Source organism: Gigantopelta aegis, chromosome 9, assembly GCF_016097555.1.
Source record: "Gigantopelta aegis isolate Gae_Host chromosome 9, Gae_host_genome, whole genome shotgun sequence".
NCBI classification, from domain to species: Eukaryota; Metazoa; Mollusca; class Gastropoda; order Neomphalida; family Peltospiridae; genus Gigantopelta; species Gigantopelta aegis.
Genome location: NC_054707.1, coordinates 10446995 through 10472470, shown reverse-complemented (window position 1 = coordinate 10472470; position 25476 = coordinate 10446995). Strand labels below are relative to the sequence as shown.

Genomic DNA, 25476 nt, shown 5'->3' with positions numbered 1-25476 from the left:
ATATAACCGTAAATAAAATGTGTTGAGTGCGTCGTTAAATAAAACACTTCTTTCTTTCTTTTCCATTACCTTTCATACATGCAACAGCTGACATCGCAATACTATCTATGTGAACTTTGGGAAACTGTTGGCATCTGGCAGTTGTTCGACAGTATTCCTTCCCATTCTTATTGTTTTAGCCATTTAATTGGGCTACGTTCCGCCCAGCAATTAAAGGGGTAACATATGTAATCAGATGCGGATCGGGGGGAGGGGGGGGGGGGGTGCAGGGCCTACCCCCTCCCTAAATTATGCGAGTTATAATTTTATTATATAAATTTAAACATTTTTCGCGATCCCCCTCCAAACCTCCCCCAAAGTTCCCTTGTCATTCCGCCTCTTATCATTGGGGTCCCCCTAAATGGAATTCTGGATCCGCCACTGGAAACTACACCCACCCATAACAACACAACTAACAATAAACCCACACTACCCCGCCCCTAAAAAAAAAAAAAAACCCAACCAAAACCTCACAAACAAAATATCTAACAAGTATAGCCACTTAAAGGGACATTCCCGAGTTTGTTGCATTGCTAGATGTTTCCGACTAATAAAATATTTCTACGATTAAACTTACATATTAAATACGGTATATTTTCTTGATTAGAATATCAGTGTCTGTATATTCAATGTGTTTCTGGTCATATTAATATTTGTAAGAAGCCCAAACTGGATTTTGTCTTCAAATAATTTCGTACGTACGAAAAAATAATTTTTAGGAAATAAAATGAAATTTAACCTAGTACAAATATTACAACGATCAAAAACACGTTTAATATACAGCCACTAATATTTTATGCAGAAAACTATATTTGATATGCAATTACAGTCATCAAAAAGTCTCCGTTAGTCGACATCTTAAACATTGCAGTAAACTCAGGAATGTCCCTTTAAGTCCATTGTAGTTTTATTTCTGGAATTCATCTTTGTGCGCAGTGTTTAGCACGATGTATGTACGGTTGTCAACTAGACCTGAGCGTAAAAAGATCCTTGCGGAGTGCGGCATCAAATACAAATGGTCGAAATGTCGGCAACACAGTTCAAGCGATCAGAACGATCGTAAACGGTTGAAACTTCCTTGCGAATCATATTGTAGATTAACAGTAAATATGACCAGATGTGACAGCGATATCCACCAGTTTTATAGTTCATTAAATAATTGTTTATTTAGTATCAGTAGCACAAAGTTCTTGTACTACTGCGTTCACCGTTTTGTCACCGTTATCTCGATCTTAGCATGATAATCCGATTTCTTTTCAATATTCCCCGCAACGTACATAGCAATGGGCGTCCGCGTAGGGGAGGGAAGCGGATGGGTGGGGGTGTCCTCTCCCACCCCAGATGTTGTACTGTAAAACATTTGTTGTGTGCTCACCAGTTAAATATGTTAGCTTAACATATTTAAAATGATAATCAGCAACATTTGTCGTGATTGATTTGGAGCAGGATATGCTCCACTTTCGCGAACACCTGCAGGGCCGTAGCTAGCTGTGTGCGCGTGTGTGTCTATTTACTGATATTGACGGTTTTTGTATGTAACCTCCCTGAAATGACTACAAAATGGTATTTCGCAGCCTTTAGATCTCACAATTTTCCCGAACCCCCTAGTGTCTTACACCTTCCATTCTCATTCATTAAAAAAAATTATTAATAAAATAAAAAAAATAAACAAATCTAGCTACGTCCCAGACCTGATATTATCAGTTTTAATAGTGATTCATGAGTGCACGTCATCACAACTGTAGGCCCTACTTATTACAATTAGTTCTATCCCGTGCTAGATCAGTTTAAAAAAAATTATTATCCCACTTCCGCCTTTCCTTTCTCTCCTTTGACTTCCATCTCATTTTTTCCCGATCTGGCAACTCCTCCTATCTACATCACAGTCCTGGTCTTTCCAACCGCGACAGGTGCCTGTCTTGTGACTATCCGTGTCACACCCGATTTAGTAAACTAGTTTGGAGTGGCAGTCCTCTTAGTGGCGGTCAAAAGGATGCAGTGCCCAGTAAAGAGTCTCCTCGGAATGGCCGTCTCCTATAGACGAGGCATTAGTTTCTATTAATATTCATGACTTTTGCGATATAGATGTAACGAATTATTTGATTGGATGGTAGGGCCTACAGCAGTTCACTGTAAAATGAGGCACATATATCTGCTATTCCGTCGAACAATATATATTGTATGATAAAATCGAATTAAAACCATCGATGTCGCAATTATGTGATATACTTTACGACTAGAATTTTGTCGGGGTGGAGGATGTACGATGGAATCGGCGACAGGGGGAATCTAGCGTATAAGACGTTACCCCCGACACCTCCCACTCGTCGGAAGATGAAATCGTGAAAATAATAATAATAATGGGAACGACGTTTGTCTGGCCGACTTTGAAGACCTACGATGATTTTAATAAAGGAAAATTAATTCTAATAAAATAAATAAATAAATGATGCCAAAAATACCAACATGTCAGTAGTGATTTGCGCGAAAATATTGCAGAGATATGAGCACTCGTCGGAAACGAAAACGGACACATACAGCTTCCGATTTCCCATTGGGCCATTTCTCGTTCCAGCCAGTGCACCACGACTGGTACATCAAAGGCCGTGGTATATGCTATCCTGTCTATGGGATGGTGCATATAAAAGATCCCTTGCTGCTAATCGAAAAGAGTAGCCCATGAAGTGGCGACATGGGGTTTCCTCTCTCAATATCTGTGTGGTCCTTAACCATATGTCCGACGCCATATAAGCGTAAATATAATCTGTCGAGTGCGTCGTTAAATAAACCATTTCCTTCATGCTTCCCATTTATCGGCACCAACACCTCTACTGTCATTATTGCCTCCACTAAAGCAATAATCTATTACATACATTTTGCCATCTATACAGGACATTACATTCCACAGTGTTTTATACACCAGCTATGGGATATTACCATAGCCTTTGTCAGTTACATCAGTTGTGGAACCAACAACAGTTACTTCTGCCAATTAGCTGCAACATATTTTTTACTTCCATTTTAAAGATCGCAGAATTACTACAAATTTACTTTCTTCATTGTGTTGAATATAATTATTAATGTGGTTCCAAAGGTTTTATTTGGACAAGACATTTTGTATGTCTATTCACACAGACAATGCAGCATGTACATTTTAAAGATAAAATACTTCCTATTCTTTGCACAATGATTAAAGTAAATAGAAAGAAATAATTTGTGTTGCCTCTACTGAAAGCTGAGATTAAACTGTTTATTTAAAAAACAATTTACAGAAGACGACGTCCAAAAGTATGCAGTGCATTTGTCAAATGTCAGATGCACGCGGGCGCACACACACACACGCACGTGCAAACACAGATGGAGAGAAACAGTCAGATGAAATCTAAATATAGGTTATTAAGGTATATAGATACAAACAAACACGAATATAATTATAAATAAATGGACATTACACATATCCAATGTATATTGTGTAATATTATAAAGCGAAACATTCCACTTCATATATTTATATTATTTCGAAAATATTTATATACATTCCAATAAATGTTATGGTTAAAAATATAGCCAAGAACACCACAATTAAATATAACAATGAAAACAATCCAAACAAACAAATAAGATCATAATAACTGTTAACAAGCATTGTGAGAGTACTGCTAAAACAATACATGTGCACCCTTTCCCCCCAGACCAGGAGCAACAAATCTCCTAGTTCATAACTATGCCAAACTTGAATAAATCCCATTTGTGACAGAGTTATGCCCCTTGAATAAACCCCATGAAAGCTAAAGTGATGTGTAATGTTACATGATATACCTATACACCAAGTTTCAGCTCAATATTTTGAGCAAAAAAGCTCGTAAAACTAAATGTGTAACAGATGGACAGACAGACTGACAGACAGAAGGATGGAGACAAAATCTAAAGTCCCCTCCTGTTTGAATGGTTGAGGACTAATGGCTGTTTATCAAGGGGAGAGAACTCTTACAGTCAAATACCACCATTAATGCAAGGAAAAGTGATTTATTTACTATGACTACTAAAAAGTGCACTTTGTGACAGTGATTGTCAGGGCCATTCCAAAATTATTATATGGGGGAGGTCAGAGGCAGCTGTATTTGTATACTCACCACAAACAAAATAAAATATTAATGGACTATACATCAAGATAAAAATTGCAGCAGCTCCACCAATAAGCACTAGCATCAAATATTAACTACAGTGCATCCAGTCGATGCCCCTAATTCCCAATCTACTCCCCACCCCCTGCCCCAAATGTGATCAGTTTTGGCCCAGCCTTCAATGAATATTCCATAACTTTTTGGATGGTAAGGTCAATATAAAAACATTTAATTTTAATTTCTAATATATAGAGGTTATTACCAAAGTGTTTTTTCCGGTATCGTCGATATCATATATTAAGAATAATAATTGTATAATACATTATTTTTATTCCTATATATGATATTGACGATACCGAAACACACAAGGGTACTTATCTCTTTATCATATAATCTCAAGCTTAATAAGTTTTTGTAAATTGTACACTCAACTTTTATTCCAGTCAGCCATTACCCAATATTCAAATGACATATAGGTGACATGGTGTATTTTTGAATGAAAATGACGTCAAACTCGAATGATATCATTTTAGATGTCCATACATAAGAATAAACCAGTGCTTAACGTTTTGTTTTCTGAATGCTGGACAGCTTTCAGTGTAAAGTTGCTATTGAAATGTTTTTGTTTGATGATTATGAATGCATAGGTCAGTTATGGAATGTCACTTTTGTATGTACGTTTGCTTAAATGTCAATAAACGTAGTGCTGTAACCTTCATTAATTTACATCTACTTTTCAAAGTTATCAAATTCTGAAAGTATGTAATCTGCAAAAAATCACATACTTTGATTATACTGGATATGCTAGCTGTTATATAATAAATATATATATATATCTACTAATAGAAAGCAATCATGTAACAGATGATATTAGAGACCAAATTTAATTGACCATTAGAGTAGATGTATCTGTATAAAACACAGAGATGTAATATGGGACTGAATGTCAGTAAAACAGTTAACTTTCTCATACTGTTGATGAGGGTTTTCGTTGCAGTCAATATTTATGTGTTCCATTTTTTTTTCATCAGTATATTCGTCATTCATACACAATTATTTGAACGTAAAATCCAGTTTTAGCTGTGACGAACATTAGGATTACAAGAAAGACATGTGTATATATGCAGACACTAATATTCTACACAAAAAACATATATTTAATAATATTGTAAGTAGTGGTGTTCCAAAGATCAATTATAATAGACAATTTATCGGATTGGCTCTTACGATCGATTACAAAAATCCAAAATCGATTGTGTTGGAAAATGTTAACTGTAACTGTTCCTCCAGTTCAGATGATAAAACTGATGGATATATACTGTGGTTTGGGTTTGTTTTCATGTGTACATAAAGAAACATTATATTAAATAGTTAATAAAAGTACAATTAGCCATTTGCAGGGTACACACGACAATAGGTACATGGTTCTTATAATTAAAAGCCTTCTTATGGTCATGGAATTCTAACCGATTAAAAGCTGATCGGTTGGTGCCAACCGATTATAACCGATGATCGATGATGAAATCCCAACCGATTCCCATAACTAATTATACGAATATATGTAATGATTAGTTGTTATAAAAGGCGCTATTAGTTGAAAACACATTACAATGACAGAAACATTAGGATAGCCTCTATATAGAGATTATTATACAAGCTTGTGTGTCGTACCGATTTTACGAAACAAGTGTCAGGATTATTGTATTACCCGAGCGAGAATAAAGTTACGATACACTGAGAGTGAAGCACAGACTCTGTGACACTGAAAATGGGTTAATACCCGCTACACATAGACTAGAGCCCGTCTCCATAACCATTACTTCTCAGAGTTAAATATGAAAAATGCATTTTGTGATAAATTACAAACACATTGATAAGCTTAAACACTTTGGATGTATAGAAATGGATATTTTAAACAAGAAAATATAATTAATGTCCAATTTCAATGACCAAAAATGGCTTTAATAGTGAAGAAAACACCTCAGTGTTTAAAAACTAGGATCTATCACTTTCAGGAAGAGTAATAGCATATTGCTGTTCTTACAACTGAACTCTATAGCCTCAGTAATATGATAAATGACTTCTTTTTTTTGAATTCTTTAAAATGTTCAATAATTCACTCTTTTTGTTAGAGAGCTGATACATGATTAATAAGATAAAATAATGGATGACTATGTACAATGAATGGCGGAACCATGCAGAAAAAAACAGTCCCAGACCAGCTAACAGATCTTGTTGTTTCTCATGAAAACAGAATCACAGTTGAAGAGGTAGTGATGTCACTTGTCACATGTCTCCATCTGTTGAACACATCCACATTTCTATATCAACACTGATCTGTAGGTGCCGAGCTTATGCACTACCAAAACAAAGAAAACACACAAAATGAAACACCAAAAACAAAAAGCCCATATTACGAAAAAGATGTGTATCAAAATATGAATTTTAAATTTATAAACTGAATTGCAATTTCTTTTAATACAAGATCATATTATTTTCAACAAGTGCCTATAGTAGTAAAATATGTTTATGTGACAACCAGACAGAAATGTACATGTCTCAAGTCGTTTATTCAACAAAATGACACTCATAAAAACTGATATGGAGCGTTCACAATTATCAATGGTGGACAACCTTTTCACAAGCATACAAACAGTACTTTTTCAGTACACCCATATCCCCTCCTATAAATCTACTTGCAAAGCATAAAAAAAATGCATGCATATAAATTTTGTGTTGTTCAAGCTTACTCTTAAGTTGCAAAATTGATATGCAGACATTACTTTAATTGCAGATATATGTAGTACACGTGTATTTTAAGCATATAGGTTTTATGTAACTAATGTTTAATTTCAGGTTCTTAGAGGAGTATGTACCTTTAAGTATGGTATTTAGTATGTATTTCATTAATGTTTATTTTCAGACTGTAACAACTACAGGTTGAACAACATATCACTATAATTAACATTTTATCACCTTTTTCTAGTATTGCCCTGTACCTGTGATGTGTTCGTGTATGCTGGTCAACCACGCGTGACCACATCAGTGCAGTCAGTGTGAGCTCTTTTGGTAGCCATAGCTATCTTTAAACTTTGACCCTTGTCTCTTTCTCTCCCATTGGATAATTAACACTCACCTGTATCTGCATGCTTTCTTTGGACTGACCAGACAGGACAGAATTATTTAGTATTTGGAGAAACAAGTTCAGATCAGAGAGAAATAGTAGAAGTTTAATTTAAAGGTTAGTATTAATTTGTTATAGAAGATAAACGTAAATAATAATAGTAAATGCCTAATTTTCTATTCCTGGTAATGATTAATGAATAATTTAACATATAATATTTAATAATAAATCTGCCTTTTAATTATTATGGATTACAGGGCGTGACATAATGAATGTCAGCCATCTTTGTTTTCTGCTGTCAAAACTATATTTTATGATGTAAGTGAAGTTTCTGTTTTAGTTGTTAGCTGATCTGATTTAATAATTTAGCTACGTTTAATCAATTGTTTTTATGACGAACTACACCAAAACATTGGTTTTGGAATGAATTAGTTTAAATGTTTTATTTCTGAATGTATAATAGATATATGGAAACCATATACTAAACAATTGATATTATGAATTTATTTTTATGCAGGTTTCCCCAGTTGTTATGGAATATATCAACACAATGCCTACGTGTAATTCATATGGTATGTTAAGCTACAGGTTAAGTCTAATACTTATATATTGGTAATTTTAAATATACTCTTGTAATTTATATCCTTTCTTTCATAAACTCATTAATGATAAAGCTAAGTATATCTCTTTATTACATCAAATAATAATTATAATTACAATCATTTAAATAACCCTATTTACTATAAATTATCTTCCCTTTTCTATAATCAATGATTATAATTGGTGGTCACGAATTGATTATTATATATATATACATGTATGTTAACATGATTAATGATCGTGATGACAGTATTTAGGATAAAGAGGATGATGATTCATAATCATCAGAATGGTAAGTAATGCTTAATGACGGTTTTCTATGATTTGCAATGTATTTCATTAATATATGCCTGAATGTTTGTTTTACCTCAATAGGGATATATTTGGATACGTTTGTGTTTTTAATCCTTGCAGGGTGTGTCTTGTGTATTATGTTTACATGAATAAAAGATGATGCCCTAACCCGTAGCTGGTGTTGTGAACTTTGTTGAACCTAGCTTCACGCACAAAATACCGACTGCTACATATATATGCACTGCAGATACCAATCGTTGTTCACTAAATGTACATAACATGTGCCAAGGTGTGTACTTGCCAAAACACCTACATCACAGTATTAATCCAGTATACAGTACAGTGAATTATGTCTAAACTGGACCCTAAAGAAACCAGAATCCCATCAAACCCAGCAACGTTTCATGGTCGAAAAGTTTCTAAATTCTTAAATACGACCCTCTAAATACCGGATCCTGTCTAAATCAAATAAATACTGGGTCCCCCAGAATGATCGGTTTAGACAGGTTTCACTGTATTTAAAGACACTTTTTCATCGTTTTCATTTTTCCTGTGCTGGACGGGCGTATGCTATAAAAGCTTATTCTGAATGTACACATAAAACCCTATGACCTGCCCTGCCCTGCCCTGGTTTTTCTCCTATTTAAGATTACCAGTACATAAAAATGTTAATTTGTAAAGAACATTTTTACCATAATTCAATTTGGAGTGTTTCGGGGTGGGGGTGGAATTGAAAGTGCATGTTGGCATTAACCTGTTCCCACTAGCTGGTGCAAATGGTGACAACTATGACCAGGTACCTGAGTAGCTACAAGATACACTAATTACCTGTCTGTTTTGTCAGCTTCTACAAACACATCACACACCGAAGGAACTGTTAATAAATAAATTAATATTAATACATGACAATATGTTATCTCAGTCAGCTGTATAGGCTCAAACTCAAACTATTCTAAACCTCCATTACCCTTTATGGTCACAACATAGTTAAAGATTGCTTTGTTTAATGACACCAGTAGAGCACATCGATTCATTAATCATCGGCTATTGCATGTCAAACATTTGGTAATTCTGACACATAGTCATCAGAGGAAACCCGCTACATTTTTTTCTAATGCAGCAAGGGATCTTTTATATGCACTTTCCAACAGGCAGGAAAACACATACCACAGCCTTTGTCCAGCTGAATGGATACGCCGAGGTGGTTCGATCCTGCGATGCAGGAACTACAAGCGAGCACTCAACCGACTGAGCTAAATCCCACCTCGGTCACAACATGTATTGTGATAGGAAATTTATATTTTCTTATACCTACTTTATTTTATCCATAACAAACTGATCCCAAATTAATATTGTTACAAGTACCAAAAAGCAACATTTCATGGTTAATACAAACATTCTGGGATTACTGCTATAGGACCATGTGTTCCCTACTGGGTCTAACACATTTTTATGGCAAGGAAGGAAATGTTTTATTTAACGATGCACTCAACACATTTTATTTACAGTTATATGGTGTCCGACATATGGTTAAGGACCACACAGATATTGAGAGAGGAAACCCGCTGTCGGCACTTTATGGGCTACTCTTTTTGATTAGCAGCAAGGGATCTTTTATATGCACCATCCCATAGACAAGATAGCACATACCACAGCGTTTGATGTACCAGTTGTGGTGCACTGGCTGGAGATTTTCATGGGAGTCAAATACATGTATATAAATAAAACATTTTCAAGAGGGTGATAGTGTAATATTTTTTATAACTGTCAAAAAGGGTAAAAAAAACATGAAGTCAAATTTAGCATATGACTTTACATGATAAAGCTGTACACAAATGTTTAGCTCAAATTCTGGAAAACAATTTGAGGGATGGTTGTATAATCTGTTCAAGGGCCATAACTCTGGACAAAAAATGGAAAAATCCTAAAAAGTGAGTCACACTTGATCTATCTCTACATGACAAAGCTATATACAAAATATCAGCTCAATATTTTATTTGAAATATTGTGAAAAAGCTTTTTTTTTAAACTAGACATGTATGTGGGACACAGACAGACACACAGATGAATGGACAGAGAAATGGAAACAAATCGTATAATTCGCTGTGGTTGGACAAGTTGGGGACTAATAACATCACAGGGCTCGAACGTAAGAATTTGTCTCCCACTGCAATTTAAAAACAAAACTGCAGCTGGTGAAATGGACCACCGACATCAATTTAAAAACAAAACTGCAGCTAGTGAAATGGACCACCGACATCAATTTAAAAACAAAACTGCAGCTAGTGAAATGGACCACCGACATCAATTTAAAAACAAAACTGCAGCTAGTGAAATGGACCACCGACATCAATTTAAAAACAAAACTGCAGCTAGTGAAATGGACCACCGACATCAATTTAAAAACAAAACTGCAGCTAGTGAAATGGACCACCGACATCAATTTAAAGCCTGCCCATGGCAAGTGAAAAAAGAGAAGACTTGAAGCAAAATAATAATACTGAAAGGTTCTTTTGCTGTATGTAGACCTATTTTAAATATACTAATGTTATATACTGGCAACTAATTTACATCAGATAAAAACATTTTGCCATTATTGGGAAACTTTACCGACGACACTTTTGTGCCATCGGTGATGCTCCCGGTCTATGACAATTTATATTTTGACGACAGCAATTGCCGTCGTTAAGTTCGAGCCCTGCATCATTAAGATCTATTTAGAGAAAGTATTTTATAATCAATTCAATGACCAAGGACAGTGTTTGTTTGAAATGAAAAACTTACATCATCGTATTCAAAGACGGTTCTTCCCGTTTCACATCCATTTACCATACTATCCCGCCTGCGGAAAGCATCTGTAGGATAAAAAAACATGTTTTGTATTAGTCACTGAAATGAGACCACCTGTGTCCTTCATTAGCAAGTCTTGGCCATGAGAGTAACTACCTATACACAAAGTACTCACTTGAGTACTTTCATGCAGTCAAACTTAACCAATGAAATGAGTGTAAAAGAGCACATGTTTACTCTTGAATTGTGTGACTTTATTTAACTGATGTCAGTAGAAAAACGTCCTATAAACTAGTACATGCAAAACAGGTGAAATATATCTTGTAATTTTACACCAGTTGTTGCTGTGAATGCTTAAGGTTACACACCACCATTAATTACTCCATGCAGTTCAATACAATTTCTATGTCTGAATATATTCTGTGAAAAATACAACACTGTCCAGAGGGTCATGTGACTACTAATTTTAGGGAGTACTCTCAACTGACAAGTACTGTATAAAAAATCAACAGAGGTCGACAACAAATGTTTTCAATTACTGGCCCCTATGCCTGACCACTGCCTCGTGTTGCTGTTATACAAGTGGCACTATACCACTTGCACAGTTGTTATCAGTTAGTACTACATATAACAAGTAACTCCAAACTAATGGGTTATTCAAATACTACAGAGGTCAACCTACATGTAATCATCAAAGAAAGATTTCAAAAAGCATCTCAGAATTTTGAAGTATTTTCTTTTATGAGAAACTATTTCCTAAACTGGACTACATTAAGCTGTTACAGCAAGTAACGACACGACAAATGGTGGTGTGTTACTTAAAAGGTGAAATGAGTTGCTTTTTATTTCATTTTATTTTCATGGGTATATATATATATATATATTCAATCAAGGTTCAAGCACACTTTCCAAGGCAAACACACCTCACTTATTTGAACTGTATGCCTAGTACAGAGGTTAATGGTTAGTGCTTATTGACTAGTGATTCAGTGTTATTGTTACACCAGCGGGCAGCATGTGCTGGAGAGATCAATGGTTAACTCTTTGGGGCCGAATCCCGACTCACGTCGTGATGTTAATTTGCGCGAAATGTCGAGTCCCGCCTGTACGCGTGGTTTACAAGCAGTAGCTATTATCGAATGCCGACTGGAGGCGTGGCCGACTGTTCTTGTAAAACGAGACGTCATTGGCTAATATAATTAGAAGTTTTCATTATCAGCTTGTAGAAGATTAATCCAGTGACCAATAAAAAGTAGTCTTACAGCTGGGTTTGTTCATGCATCTCGTGGCTTTGTTTGGCTTTGTTCGGCTTTGTTCACTTTGATTTTTTTTTTAACAAAATGGACGACGGCGTATTTCTCAATTCTGATGATGATAGTATTTCGGAATTTGAAGGTTTCACGAACGATGACGTACTCGATTTAAATAACAGTAATTCGGATGTAGACTTACAAATGTAAGTAGCGATAGTGACGACATACCACTGTCACATTTTCGAAATAGACAGAATATCGGTAGGACTCTTACACTGGCCTGTTGTGCTGGGTAAAAAACGGACATGTAAACAATGCAGTACACAAGGCATTCGACGTGAGCCAGCCACAGGCTGTGAACAGTGCAATGTGAACCTGTGTGTTGGATGTTTCAAGCAATACCACAAAGCCAGATTTCCAGCATTGTTTCAGTGAAAAACCCCAAAATCAATCAGAACTTCCTGACAATTAGGCCTACCAGTAACGTTTATTAAAACTTTTGTTTATTTCTGTTATTTATAGACAATTAAACTACTTTTTTACAATTACATCATATAAAATAATATATGTTCTTCATTAATTGCACATAATTAAATAGCTGACAAAATTTGATGCAGATTTGTTTATTGATTAAGGTAAAGAGTTATTTTTGCTGCAGTGCATGAAATCTGTGTTTATGCTTTAGGGCACCAGCAGGTAAAACTGCCTAGGGCTGGAATTAAAAATGGAAGCAGGCCTCAAAGAGTTAATGGTCAGTGGTTCAGAGTTCTATAAATTTACCTGTGAAAGCTCTCAGTCTGACACACAGAGACACGAAGTCGTCAAAGGCAATGAGACACCGGCCGCCAGCCACGACACGCGAGTATCTCTTGAGAATGGTTTCCAGGGTCTGCGGACTGATCTTGTAGCCTACAGTACAGCAAGGAAAGGAATGATTGTTTATCAACACAACAGAATATTTCTAAACATACTTATTTCATATTTAACATACAAGTTTCTTTCTGACTCTTCCGAGAGACAGAAAGGGAGAAAGAGGGAAAGAGGGAGAGGGAGAGGGAGAGGGAGAGAGAGAGAGAGAGAGAGAGAGAGAGAGAGAGAGAGAGAGAGAGAGAGAGAGAGAGAGAGAGAGAGAGAGAGAGAGAGAGGAGATGGAAACAGGGATAGAGGTATCTCTCAGCCACCAAATAGTATAATGACTCCAAATGATATGACTCATGAAGATGACATGATGACTCACCAAATGATATAAACTCTCCAAATGATACGAATCATGAAGATGACATGATGACTCACCAAATCATATAAACTCTCCAAATGATACGACTCATCAAGATAACATGATGACTCATCAAATGATATAAACTCTCCAAATGATACGACTTTTCAAGATGACATGATAACTGTGGGTCCGAATTCCCAAAAGAAAGTGGCACTAAAAATTTCCAATTTCTGTACTAAACATTTCCAATACATATATTTAATTATATCTACAAGTTCTAATAAATCAATTTAACAATAATTATTTACTTGTGCCATTTTTCCCCAATCCCATGAGACTCTCGAAATACCATGGCACATCACCAAATAACAAGATGTCTCATCAAATGACAAGATGCCTTGTCATATAAGATGACTCGATGACTAACAAAATGACATGATTACTCACAAAATGACACAATGACTCACCATGACACAAATCACTAAATAACATGATTCACCAAATACTGTGACACCTCACCAAATAACACAATGACTCACCATACGACACAAATCGCCAAATAACATGACTCACCTAATACCATGACACCTCTCCAAAATAACACGATGACTCACCAAATGACATGATAACTCTGATGAGCTCTGATGACTCGATGAAGCCGGACCGGTCGGTGTCGTGCTGACAGAAGACGTTGTGCCATGCCACGAGGCACTGCTGCAGCTCCAGGAACTCCTCCCATTGCATAAAGCCGTCCTTAGATCGCTGACACATGTCAAGGAAACACCGGTACTCTCAGAACGGATAGCCAACAGAGTTAACGGTAGATTACTGACCGTCAGACAAGAATCATGTCCCACATCACTTCACAAGTGACACACTAATGTGCAGGGTGAGACGTAGCCCAGTGATAAAGCGCTCGCTTGATGCGCGGTCGGTTTGGGATCGATCCCCTTCAGTGGGCCCATTTGGCTATTTCTTGCTCTAGCCAGTGCACCACGACTGGTACATCAAAGGCTGTGGTATGTGCTATCCTGTCTATGGTATGGTGCATATAAAGATCCCTTGCTGCTAATCGGAAAAAGTAGCCCACGAAGTGACAACAGCGGGTTTCCTCCCTCAATATCTGTGTGGTCCTTAACAATATGTCTGATGCCATATAACCGTAAATAAAATGTGTCGAGTGCGTCGTTAAATAAAACATTTCCTTCCTTCACTAATGTGCAAGTCAAGTTACTGGCATCTGATAAAAACATTTTATCTAAGATAAGTGAACCACTTTTATTTTTTTGTTTAACGACACCATTAGAGCACACTGATTAATTAATCATCAGCTATTTGGATGTCAAACATTTTGTAATTCTGACATGTAGAGGAAACCCGCTACATTTTTCCTAATGCAGCAAGGGACCTTTTACATGCACTTTCCCACAGACAGGAAAGCACATACCACGACCTTTAACCAGCTGTGTTGTACTGGTTGAAATGAGAAAAAACTCAATCAGCTGAATGGATCCACCAAGGTGGTTCGATCCTGCGATGCCTGCACCTCAAGCGAGCACTCAACCGACTGAGGTAAATCCCACCACAGTGAACCTGTATTAGCAGGGTTCACACTGCACATTGCCAAATTAGCCAACTGCTAATTATTATACAGACTGGCTACAACATTTAGTCTTTGGCTAATAAAATATTTCGTAATAATTTTCTAGGAAATACTCAACATGACATATTGACTAAATAAAAAAAAATTCCAGCGTGAGCCCGGATTCGTGAAGCTGTATTAATTAAGCAGCCAATTGTAAAGTAAAAAGTAAAGTTTATTTTATTTAATGCTGCCTCGAGAGCACATTGATTTTTATTTTATCACTGGCTATTGGACATCAAAATTATAGTCATCCTGACATATTTCTTTAGAGGAAACCCGCTGCTGCCACATAAGCTACTCTTTCCGATAAGTAGCAAGGGGTCTTTTATACGCACTTTCCCACAGACAGGACAGCACATACCACAACCTTTGTGGACCACTGATTGGAATGGAAAATAGCCCAAACTGCAAATGAGTCTGCTGAAAAGGATTGATCCGATGACCGACCGCTTCACAGGCGAATACACTACCGCCTGAACTACATCCCGCTCCCCCAATTGTAAAGAGACATGATATTCCCAAAGAATGTCATTAAAGTCACTGACACTAGTTTCTGAGGCACCGGGTATTTGGTTTATTGAACATATATTTAGAGCTAATTACTACAAACACCAGGACCATAAGAAACACGTTAATTGATCATTTAAATAAGATGTTTCAGTAATGTGTAAGCTAATGATAAAAAAGCTGTAATGGTATAAAATATTTTACACTGCGCAATAACTTAGGTCTGCATCCTTAGTACAAGGGGTGGAATCTAGCCCAGTGGTAAAGCACTTGCTTGATGCACGGTTGGTTTGGGATCGATCCCCATCATTGGACTCATGACTATTTCTCATTCCAGCCAGTGTACCATGACTGGTATATCAAAGGCCATGGTATGTGCTACCCTGTCTGAGGGATAGTGCATATAAAACATCCCTTGCTACTAATGAAAAAATGTAGCCGGTTTCCTCTCTGAGAGTATATTATGTCAAAATTACCAAATGTTTGACATCCAATAGCCAATAATTAATAAATCAATGTGCTCTAGTGGTGTTGTTAAACAAAACAAACTTTTTAACTTTAACACAAATTTAATTGTATACATGTATGTATGACTACAGATTGTACCATATTCCATACCATATGTATGACTCTACAAACTAAAACATACTGCACAACTACAGATGAGGATACGTCAAGCATGGCTATCATGATGCTGAAAAGAGACAATAGTAACAAGTTTTACAAGGAAAAGAATATATGATTAATGACATCACTGCACGTGGTAACAGTAGTTAATATATTATATTACACTTGCTCTTAAATGTTACAAAATCATTCATTTGACTTAGGTCATTTTACAATGTAGCTTAAATAAACAGAAGTAATGGTTTTCCCCTTAATTTTTAATGGGTTAAAGATAACCTGTTCAGACTGAATGGGAAATATCCCACTGTTAACTTAGGATAACACCAAATTCCTATGTCATTAATTAGTTATTCTCTGTTTAATACACAAATAATTACAATACAGTGCTTAATATCTAGCTGACAGACTGGCAAAATGAATTTACAATCTATCCCATAGAGGAAAACAAATGTATAACATACCTGCATAGCTCTCGATTCCAGTTAACTAAAATAGAAATGAGTTTGAGATCATAACATGTATTACAATGATTCCAATGATTCCAATAGTAGTTTTGTTTATTACATGTATTTTACAAATAGACATGACTAAATGACTTGAATATATAGAGATTAATAATTACATGATGAAGGAAAAAAGGAAATGTTTTATTTAATGACGCACTCAACACATTTTATTTACGGTTATATGGTGTCGGACATATGGTTATGGACCACACAGATATTGAGAGAGGAAACAAGCTGTCGCCACTTCATGGGCTACTCTTTTCGATTAGCAGCAATGGATCTTTTATATGCATCATCCCACAGACAGGATAACACATATCACAGCCTTTGATGTACCAGTTGTGGTACCATGGCTGGAGCGAGAAATAGTCCAATGGGCCCACTGACGGGGATCGATCCCAAACCGACTGCACATCAAGCGAATGCTTTACCACTGGGCTACATCCCGCCCCAATTACATGATGATGTCTACTAGCATATAGATATTCAAACACAGATAAAAGCCTTCCATTACATGATGTCTCGTAGCATATAAATATTCAAACACAGATAAAAGCCTTCCATTACATGATGATGTCTCGTAGCATATAAATATTCAAACACAGATAAAAGCCTTCCATTACATGATGATGTCTCGTAGCATATAAATATTCAAACACAGATAAAAGCCTTCCATTACATGATGATGTCTCCTAGCATATAAATATTCAAATATAAATATTCAAACACAGATAAAAGCCTTCCATTACATGATGATGTCTCGTAGCATATAAATATTCAAACACAGATAAAAGCCTTCCATTACATGATGATGTCTCCTAGCATATAAATATTCAAACACAGATAAAAGCCTTCCATTCATTCCCCTCCAAAACCATAAATGACAGGTCAGTGTGAATCGAGCTAACTGTAAACAGACAGATAAACAACTCACAGACACAGACAGACAGACGACAGACAAACAGACAGATAGACAGACAGAAACAAAAAAAGAGAGACAAATTCATATATACAAATAAAAGGAAGACTGACTCACACTGACAGGTAAAAACAATGTGCTTTGCATTTTGGTTTTGATTTTGTTAATAATAATATTTAAAAAAATAATATGCACCTTTGCTTTGCAAGTCTTTATATATTAATAATGTTCAGATAATTTGTTTATGATTAAAGAGTACTTTATAAATGTGACCAAAGAGATATAACCTATAGCAGATTTACCAATTAATTTTGTATGAAACTAAAATGTTTTTGGATTCCAGGATCATACTGATATATAGAGGATAATAAAAAGTATTAGTTTTATGTCCCGAGTGAAGATTGATTTACTGTTCACCAACTTTATTGACTAATAAATGAAAATTATTTTATGAGGGACATCTATTTAATAATAGCTGGTACCTTGGCTATTTTGTTTTCCAAAAGCCTTTTATTTTTTATATCCATCCATGTAATGAACATATACAAAGAAATGATGTAAACCACATTACACACTGTTCTGAGTACTGCTATAAAGGTGTACTTTATATTCACATTCACAGATAATTTCCAAAACCAAAATTCTATTCATTCTGAGACAATGGAAAAATCTATAATGAATTATAACATATTATTACAAAATTTAACAATGAAAACTATGTTATGTCATTTTGGGATGTGTGATATTTAGTACTAGTAGTACCAACAAGGTCACTGGTTTATAAGCACCAAACTGTCCAATAATGTTGTCTGTTACACCAATGCATGACAATTTCACAGCAAGCCATTTTGATTATTACTTGGTACCTGGATATGAAAAATAGCTGATGTAAAAAAAGAGAGATCTGAAATAAAAAGATAATAAATTGACTAACTTCTGAAATAGTTTCTGATGGACGGTGTGTTGTTTAGGATATTAACAAGGTCTTCAGCTTGGATTGCGTTTCTCCGCTAAAAGTACAAACAACTGATTAACAGTACATGTACTCCACAATAACTATATGTCCCACACAGAAAACGTATAAATGTACAAAAACACAGTGACAGACAGACAGACAACTGAGATATATAAATGTGTTCAATGATGAGGAAGTGTACATCTGAAATATTCATTTATAATTTTAACAAATGTTTTTTCTTCTTCAGATTCCTAAACAATTAAACATGTATTGAATCAGTCTTCGCCAGGAAAGTTGTGCGATCATTCCCGCTCTATTCCAAACTAACCTGGAAAGTTTTAGAAGAGTGACATATTGATCACCTTGCAATAAAGAAATTAATACATTTTATTTTAAACACCATGCAATTGCTCACCTAGCACCATTTCAGGAGAGTGATCTTTAGCTGGCCTTGATTTTGTTCATGCCGAAGACTGTTGATTATTGTTAATTTCATAAAACTTGGTATGAATATTCATAAAGCATATCATTTTATATCACTAATTAATATTTATGTGAACTGGACTGCATAAAACTTGGTATGAATATTTATAAAACATCATAAGTTTTAGAAGCATCACGAGGGGTTTATGGATTTTTATACCCTCTGTATGCTCTTGCACCCCGAATTTATTTTGCTGACATGCTTAATTACAAGATTGTCTTCAAACACATCCACGTGCATTAATAATGTTCAAACAAAAAAGAAATTTCAATAGCAACGTCATGTACCCAGTTTAGTGTTATTGTAAGGAGATGTAAATTGACGTCACTGGAATACTGACGTCATTCAAATTCAAAATTAGCTTTTCTTCAATTTCATTTTCCGAGTGGTTGGCAAATCTTTTGACAGCCATGTTTTATTTACGTTGGTAACGGACAAATTTTTGCATGGCACATTAATACAATAACAACAGTCCGATGTTACAGGTGGGGTATAAGAGATTTGACTCCGCCCATGTGGGGTATAAGGGTTTTCCTCCAAGGCTAAATAACCAATGAAATTTGAGTATTTTACATGGAGGCGAGATAAATTATTTTATACTGCTAATGTTTGTAATGTGTGCTGGACTGCATAAAACTTGGTATGAATATTTACAAAACATATTATTTATACTGCTAATGTTTGTAATTTGTGCTGGACTGCATAAAACTTGGTATGAATATTTATAAAACATATTATTTTATACTGCTAATGTTTGTAATGTGTGCTGGACTGCATAAAACTTGGTATGAATATTTACAAAACATATTATTATATACTGCTAATGTTTGTAATGTGTGCTGGACTGCATAAAACTTGGTATGAATATTTATAAAACATATTATTTTATACTGCTAATGTTTGTAATGTGTGCTGGACTGCATAAAACTTGGTATGAATATTTACAAAACATATTATTATATACTGCTAATGTTTGTAATGTGTGCTGGACTGCATAAAACTTGGTATGAATATTTACAAAACATATTATTTTATACTGCTAATGTTTGTAATGTGTGCTGGACTGCATAAAACTTGGTATGAATATTTACAAAACATATTATTTTATACTGCTAATGTTTGTAATTTGTGTGGACTGAGAAAATATAATTATTTAACTCACAGTATTCTCTGGATTCTTCTGCATTTCTGCGTAAAATATCTGTTGGAGGTCGTTCACAGAATTATACTGAAAAGCCTTGAAAAAAAAAGAAGAGAAAAAATACATATCTTTATGATGTTTACAGAATATATGGTTTTAATTAACTTTAGTAAGTAAAGTTTTGATTATTACACACATCTGCAATGCAAACTGTTTAGCTATACGTCAAGGGCAGATCTAGTACAGGCAGATCTAGTACAGGCACGGCAGAGCAGTGGGGGCTGGGGGTGGGGGCCAAGTCTATCTTTCAGTATTATCAAAGGCTTTAACGCATGCACACATAAAAATAACAATGGACTATTCCACTACTGCACGGAAGTTTTTTTGTTCTGTCAACAGAGTTTTGTTGTCAGTATTGGTTTAAAGGTAGAATCAACTCAAACAAGAGCCTTATGTGTTGGAAAAATGCATACCCAGACCACCAACACATACTGACACTTTAGCAAATGAAAAACGCGTAATTTTAGAGTTAATAAAAAAACATGATTAATCCTGCTAACTGGGGGCAGCCATTTTGTTTTTGTGACGTCCGGTGGGATAGCTTGGGGCGAAGTGAAGTCAGCTCCTGACCATCTCCTGTATGTACAGTGTAAACAAAAGCAGTAATTTTCAACAAGGCGCTTCTCTTTGATTAACCTGACTTGTAAAACAGCATAAATGACGTAATAATATAATAAACTATTTAACTAAATATATTTCAAGTTGCAATAACGGAACAAAATGGGGTTATAGTATTTTTCTCTGTTTAAATATTAGGCCTATTGATATGCTACGTTGGAGCAAAAACGACAACCCACGATGCCCAAGTGATAATTTTCTTTTCTTTGGGACTACGTAATTCACTAATTGATCAGTTCTGTGGTTTTAGATGGAAAAGTCTACTTAATCAGAAAGAAATGTTTTCTTTAACGACGCACTCAACACATTATTTTACAATTATATGGCGTCAGACATATGGTTAAGGACCACACAGATTTTGAGAGGAAACCCGCTGTCGCCATTACATGGGCTACTCTTCCGATTAGCAGCAAGGGATCTTTTATTTGTGCTTCCCACAGGCAGGATAGCACAAACCATGGCCTTTGCTGAACCATTTATGGATCACTGGTCGGTGCAAGTGGTTTACACCTACCCATTGAGCCTTGCGGAGCACTCACTCAGGGTTTGGAGTCGGTATCTGGATTAAAAATCCCATGCCTCGACTGGGATCCGAACCCAGTACCTACCAGCCTGTGGACCGATGGCTAACCACGACGCCTCTACTTAATCAATAGTTTTACAGAACTATTTACAGTAATAAACCATGTCCATTACAATTTTAGGGGCGACAGGTAATATTCCACAATACCGGTATGTATTTTTGTGTCTAGACAGCGTCAATTAATTGGCTCGTCTGGTTACCAATCAAATACACACCTGCCAATCAGGAATCACAGGTAGAAGCAACTAACAGCAGAGACCAATTAACTAAGAAAACACTCCGTGTATCATTTCAGTACGTAGGTTAATGCATGGGCAAAACATTGTTCATTGTTTCGACTTGTTGTGTAGCCACTTTGACAATGGTATTTTATTTTGTATTGAAAAATAATATATATAGTGCTGGATATACTTATTGCTGGCTTACTGGGATGTGTATTATTACAGAACATTGCAATGTATGACTATTTATCATACCGCAAAAACCAGGTAGATTGTGTTTCTCTAGTTCTAAGGCTCATTCCTGACATTACGTGTTAAGTATTACGTAACCACCAGCTCGCCAGAGGGCACTGAGATGGTACAAAATGGCTGCGCCCATTATATATAATAGCCGTCACACTTAACCGTTTTATTAATTAACTATACGATTATACGTGTTGATATTAAGCAATAATGTGCATTATATTTCGTTGAATATGCATACCAGGCCAAATGCCTTAACTGTCCTCTCCTTTAAGTAATTTTGTAACAAAGAACAAATTACATCTGAAATCCTGCCATCAATACTTAAATGGTGCAATAATGGTCCCAGGATTACTACAATAAACACTTGAACACATTGCTATAAGCACTACGATGAGTCTTGTAGCGTGAGATGTCAACATTGTACATCGCCTGTTTTAGTAACCGCTTTTACTTTTTTCATCTTTTGATATTAGTTTTTAATCAACATAGAACATTCTGCTTTATTCTCTGTGCAATTACAATTGTTTCTAGTAAAATAATAAAGGTTTGTGGAACATTTTATGATGGAATTTTCTATATTTTTTTGGTTTTCGTATGCAATTAACCGATGTTTGTCTTTATAAAGCTATTCAAATATGCGACATAATTTGTACTGATTTAATGCTAAATGGTTCTATGCAGCCAAATAACATGCAAATAACCAATTTATGCTATAAACCGATATGCAATATAGTGTGTTTTGACTGTATTTCCAAACTTAGAGGCCTGCTAGTGGATTCAGTGTGTGTATGCATCACAGTGTATGTGTATGTGTGTGTGTATGTATGTGTGTGTATGTGCATGTTTTCTATAATGACACTTGTTGTAACCTACCTGATGCGCCTGCACAGAGAACACGTTAGACTGGACATAGTTCCTGTACTGGTTGTAGGGTGTGTTTATCTATGTGTGTGTAAGTGTGTCTGTGCATTTTTTCTATAATGACACTTGTTGTAACCTACCTGATGTGCCTGCACAGAGAACACGCTAGACTGGATGTAGTTCCCATACTGGTTGTAGTGTGTGTGTGTGTCAGAGAACACGCTAGACTGGATGTAGTTCCCATACTGGTTGTAGTGTGTGTGTGTGTCAGAGAACACGCTAGACTGGATGTAGTTCCCATACTGGTTGTAGTGTGTGTGTGTGTGTGTGTGTGTGTCAGAGAACACGCTAGACTGGATGTAGTTCCCATACTGGTTGTAGTGTGTGTGTGTCAGAGAACACGCTAGACTGGATGTAGTTCCCATACTGGTTGTAGTGTGTGTGTGTGTGTGTATCAGAGAACACGCTAGACTGGATGTAGTTCCCATACTGGTTGTAGTGTGTGTGTGTGTGTGTATCAGAGAACACGCTAGACTGGATGTAGTTCCCATACTGGTTGTAGTGTATGTGTGTGTGTGTATCAGAGAACACGCTAGACTGGATGTAGTTCCCATACTGGTTGTAGTGTGTGTGTGTGTGTGTGTGTGTGTGTGTCAGAGAACACGCTAGACTGGATGTAGTTCCCATACTGGTTGTAGTGTGTGTGTGTGTGTGTGTGTGTGTATCAGAGAACACGCTAGACTGGATGTAGTTCCCATACTGGTTGTAGTTCCCATACTGGTTGTAGTGTGTGTGTGTGTGTGTGTCAGAGAACACGCTAGACTGGATGTAGTTCCCATACTGGTTGTAGTTCCCATACTGGTTGTAGTGTGTGTGTGTGTGTGTGTCAGAGAACACGCTAGACTGGATGTAGTTCCCATACTGGTTGTAGTGTGTGTGTGTGTGTGTGTGTGTGTGTGTGTGTGTGTGTCAGAGAACACGCTAGACTGGATGTAGTTCCCATACTGGTTGTAGTGTGTGTGTGTGTGTGTGTCAGAGAACACGCTAGACTGGATGTAGTTCCCATACTGGTTGTAGTGTGTGTGTGTGTGTATCAGAGAACACACTAGACTGGATGTAGTTCCCATACTGGTTGTAGTGTGTGTGTGTGTGTGTGTGTGTCAGAGAACACGCTAGACTGGATGTAGTTCCCATACTGGTTATAGTGTGCGTGTGTGTGTGTGTGTGTGTCAGAGAACACGCTAGACTGGATGTAGTTCCCATACTGGTTGTAGTGTGTGTGTGTGTGTCAGAGAACACGCTAGACTGGATGTAGTTCCCATACTGGTTGTAGTGTGTGTGTGTGTGTGTGTATCAGAGAACACGCTAGACTGGATGTTGTTCCCATACTGGTTGTAGTGTGTGTGTGTGTATCAGAGAACACGCTAGACTGGATGTAGTTCCCATACTGGTTGTAGTGTGTGTGTGTGTGTGTGTGTGTGTGTGTCAGAGAACACGCTAGACTGGATGTAGTTCCCATACTGGTTGTAGTGTGTGTGTGTGTGTGTGTGTATCAGAGAACACGCTAGACTGGATGTAGTTCCCATACTGGTTGTAGTTCCCATACTGGTTGTAGTGTGTGTGTGTGTGTGTGTCAGAGAACACGCTAGACTGGATGTAGTTCCCATACTGGTTGTAGTTCCCATACTGGTTGTAGTGTGTGTGTGTGTGTGTGTCAGAGAACACGCTAGACTGGATGTAGTTCCCATACTGGTTGTAGTGTGTGTGTGTGTGTATCAGAGAACACGCTAGACTGGATGTAGTTCCCATACTGGTTGTAGTGTGTGTGTGTGTGTCAGAGAACACGCTAGACTGGATGTAGTTCCCATACTGGTTGTAGTGTGTGTGTGTGTGTGTCAGATAACATGCTAGACTGGATGTAGTTTCAATACTGGTTGTAGTGTGCCTGTGTGTGTGTTTCTATAATGACACTTGCTGTAACCCACCTACCAGGTGACCTGGTGCGCTTGCACGGAGAACACGTTAGACTGGATGTAGGTCCCATACTGGTTGTAGTGTGTGTGTGTGTGTGTGTGTTTCTATAATGACACTTGCTGTAACCTACCTGGTGCGCTTGCACGGAGAACACGTTAGACTGGATGTAGGTCCCATACTGGCCGTAGTACTGACTCGGCTGCTGCCATTGCTGGTACGCGCTCAGGTGCTGCTGGGAGTAGCTGTACGCCTGGGGCGGAGGGGGCTGCGGCGAACCCATTGGCATACCCATCGTCGGCTGTGGGTACCCGGGAGGAGGTGCACCCCCAGGGTATGTGTTGTAAGCTTGTCCAAACATTTTCGAAGACTAACGATAACTTAGGAACCTGTCAAAAAAGATTTCCTGCTTGGCAATGGTAACATAACAAGATCAACACTGACAAAAGTGATTTCACACTACCGGAGAGTCTACAAGGGAAGCAACTTCAGTGCTTTAGTTTTACGATATTTTAGATTTCCCCTTTAAACTCGGATCAGGACGAAACTTTAACAAACAAAACTATAAAAAAAATCCAGATAACAATAAAATAAAATGGCAATACAATTGTCAATCATCGGCTATTGGATGTCAAACATTCAGAGGAAACCCTCTACATTTTCTCCATTAAGCTGCATGGGATCTT

The 25476-nt window shown here is 36.7% G+C and overlaps 2 protein-coding genes across 5 annotated transcripts in view; one reads left to right on the top strand and one right to left on the bottom strand.

Annotated features, from left to right (window-relative positions):
• Positions 1–3258: 3258 nt before the first annotated feature.
• On the bottom strand, positions 3259–25232 carry LOC121380566 (grancalcin-like). Its single transcript, XM_041509437.1, has 10 exons — positions 24924–25232; positions 20252–20326; positions 18582–18657; positions 16684–16708; positions 16268–16289; positions 14058–14205; positions 13005–13133; positions 10966–11036; positions 9010–9055; positions 3259–6522 (listed from the first exon to the last, which is right to left on the bottom strand). The coding sequence occupies exons 1-9, from the start codon at positions 25149–25151 to the stop codon at positions 9029–9031; spliced, it is 801 nt and encodes a 266-aa protein (XP_041365371.1). The 5' UTR covers positions 25152–25232; the 3' UTR covers positions 3259–6522; positions 9010–9028.
• The window catches only part of LOC121380567, a 28700-nt gene continuing 28211 nt past the window's right edge, over positions 24988–25476 (top strand). For all 4 annotated transcript variants that reach the window (XM_041509441.1, XM_041509439.1, XM_041509438.1 and 1 more), the window contains exon 1: positions 24988–25124. The gene's annotated coding sequence lies outside the window, so the exon portion shown is untranslated. The remainder of the gene's footprint in view (positions 25125–25476) is intronic.

Excerpts from the sequence above, each read along its gene's own strand:
- LOC121380566 (XM_041509437.1), bottom strand. The coding sequence starts at position 25,151 with ATGTTTGGACAAGCTTACAACACATACCCTGGGGGTGCACCTCCTCCC. Across the intron at positions 18,658-20,251 it reads AGAAGAATCCAGAGAATACT|CGGAGAAACGCAATCCAAGC; the intron begins GTGAGTTAAATA and ends TTGTACTTTTAG. Across the intron at positions 16,709-18,581 it reads CATCAGAAACTATTTCAGAA|TTAACTGGAATCGAGAGCTA; the intron begins GTTAGTCAATTT and ends TTTCTATTTTAG.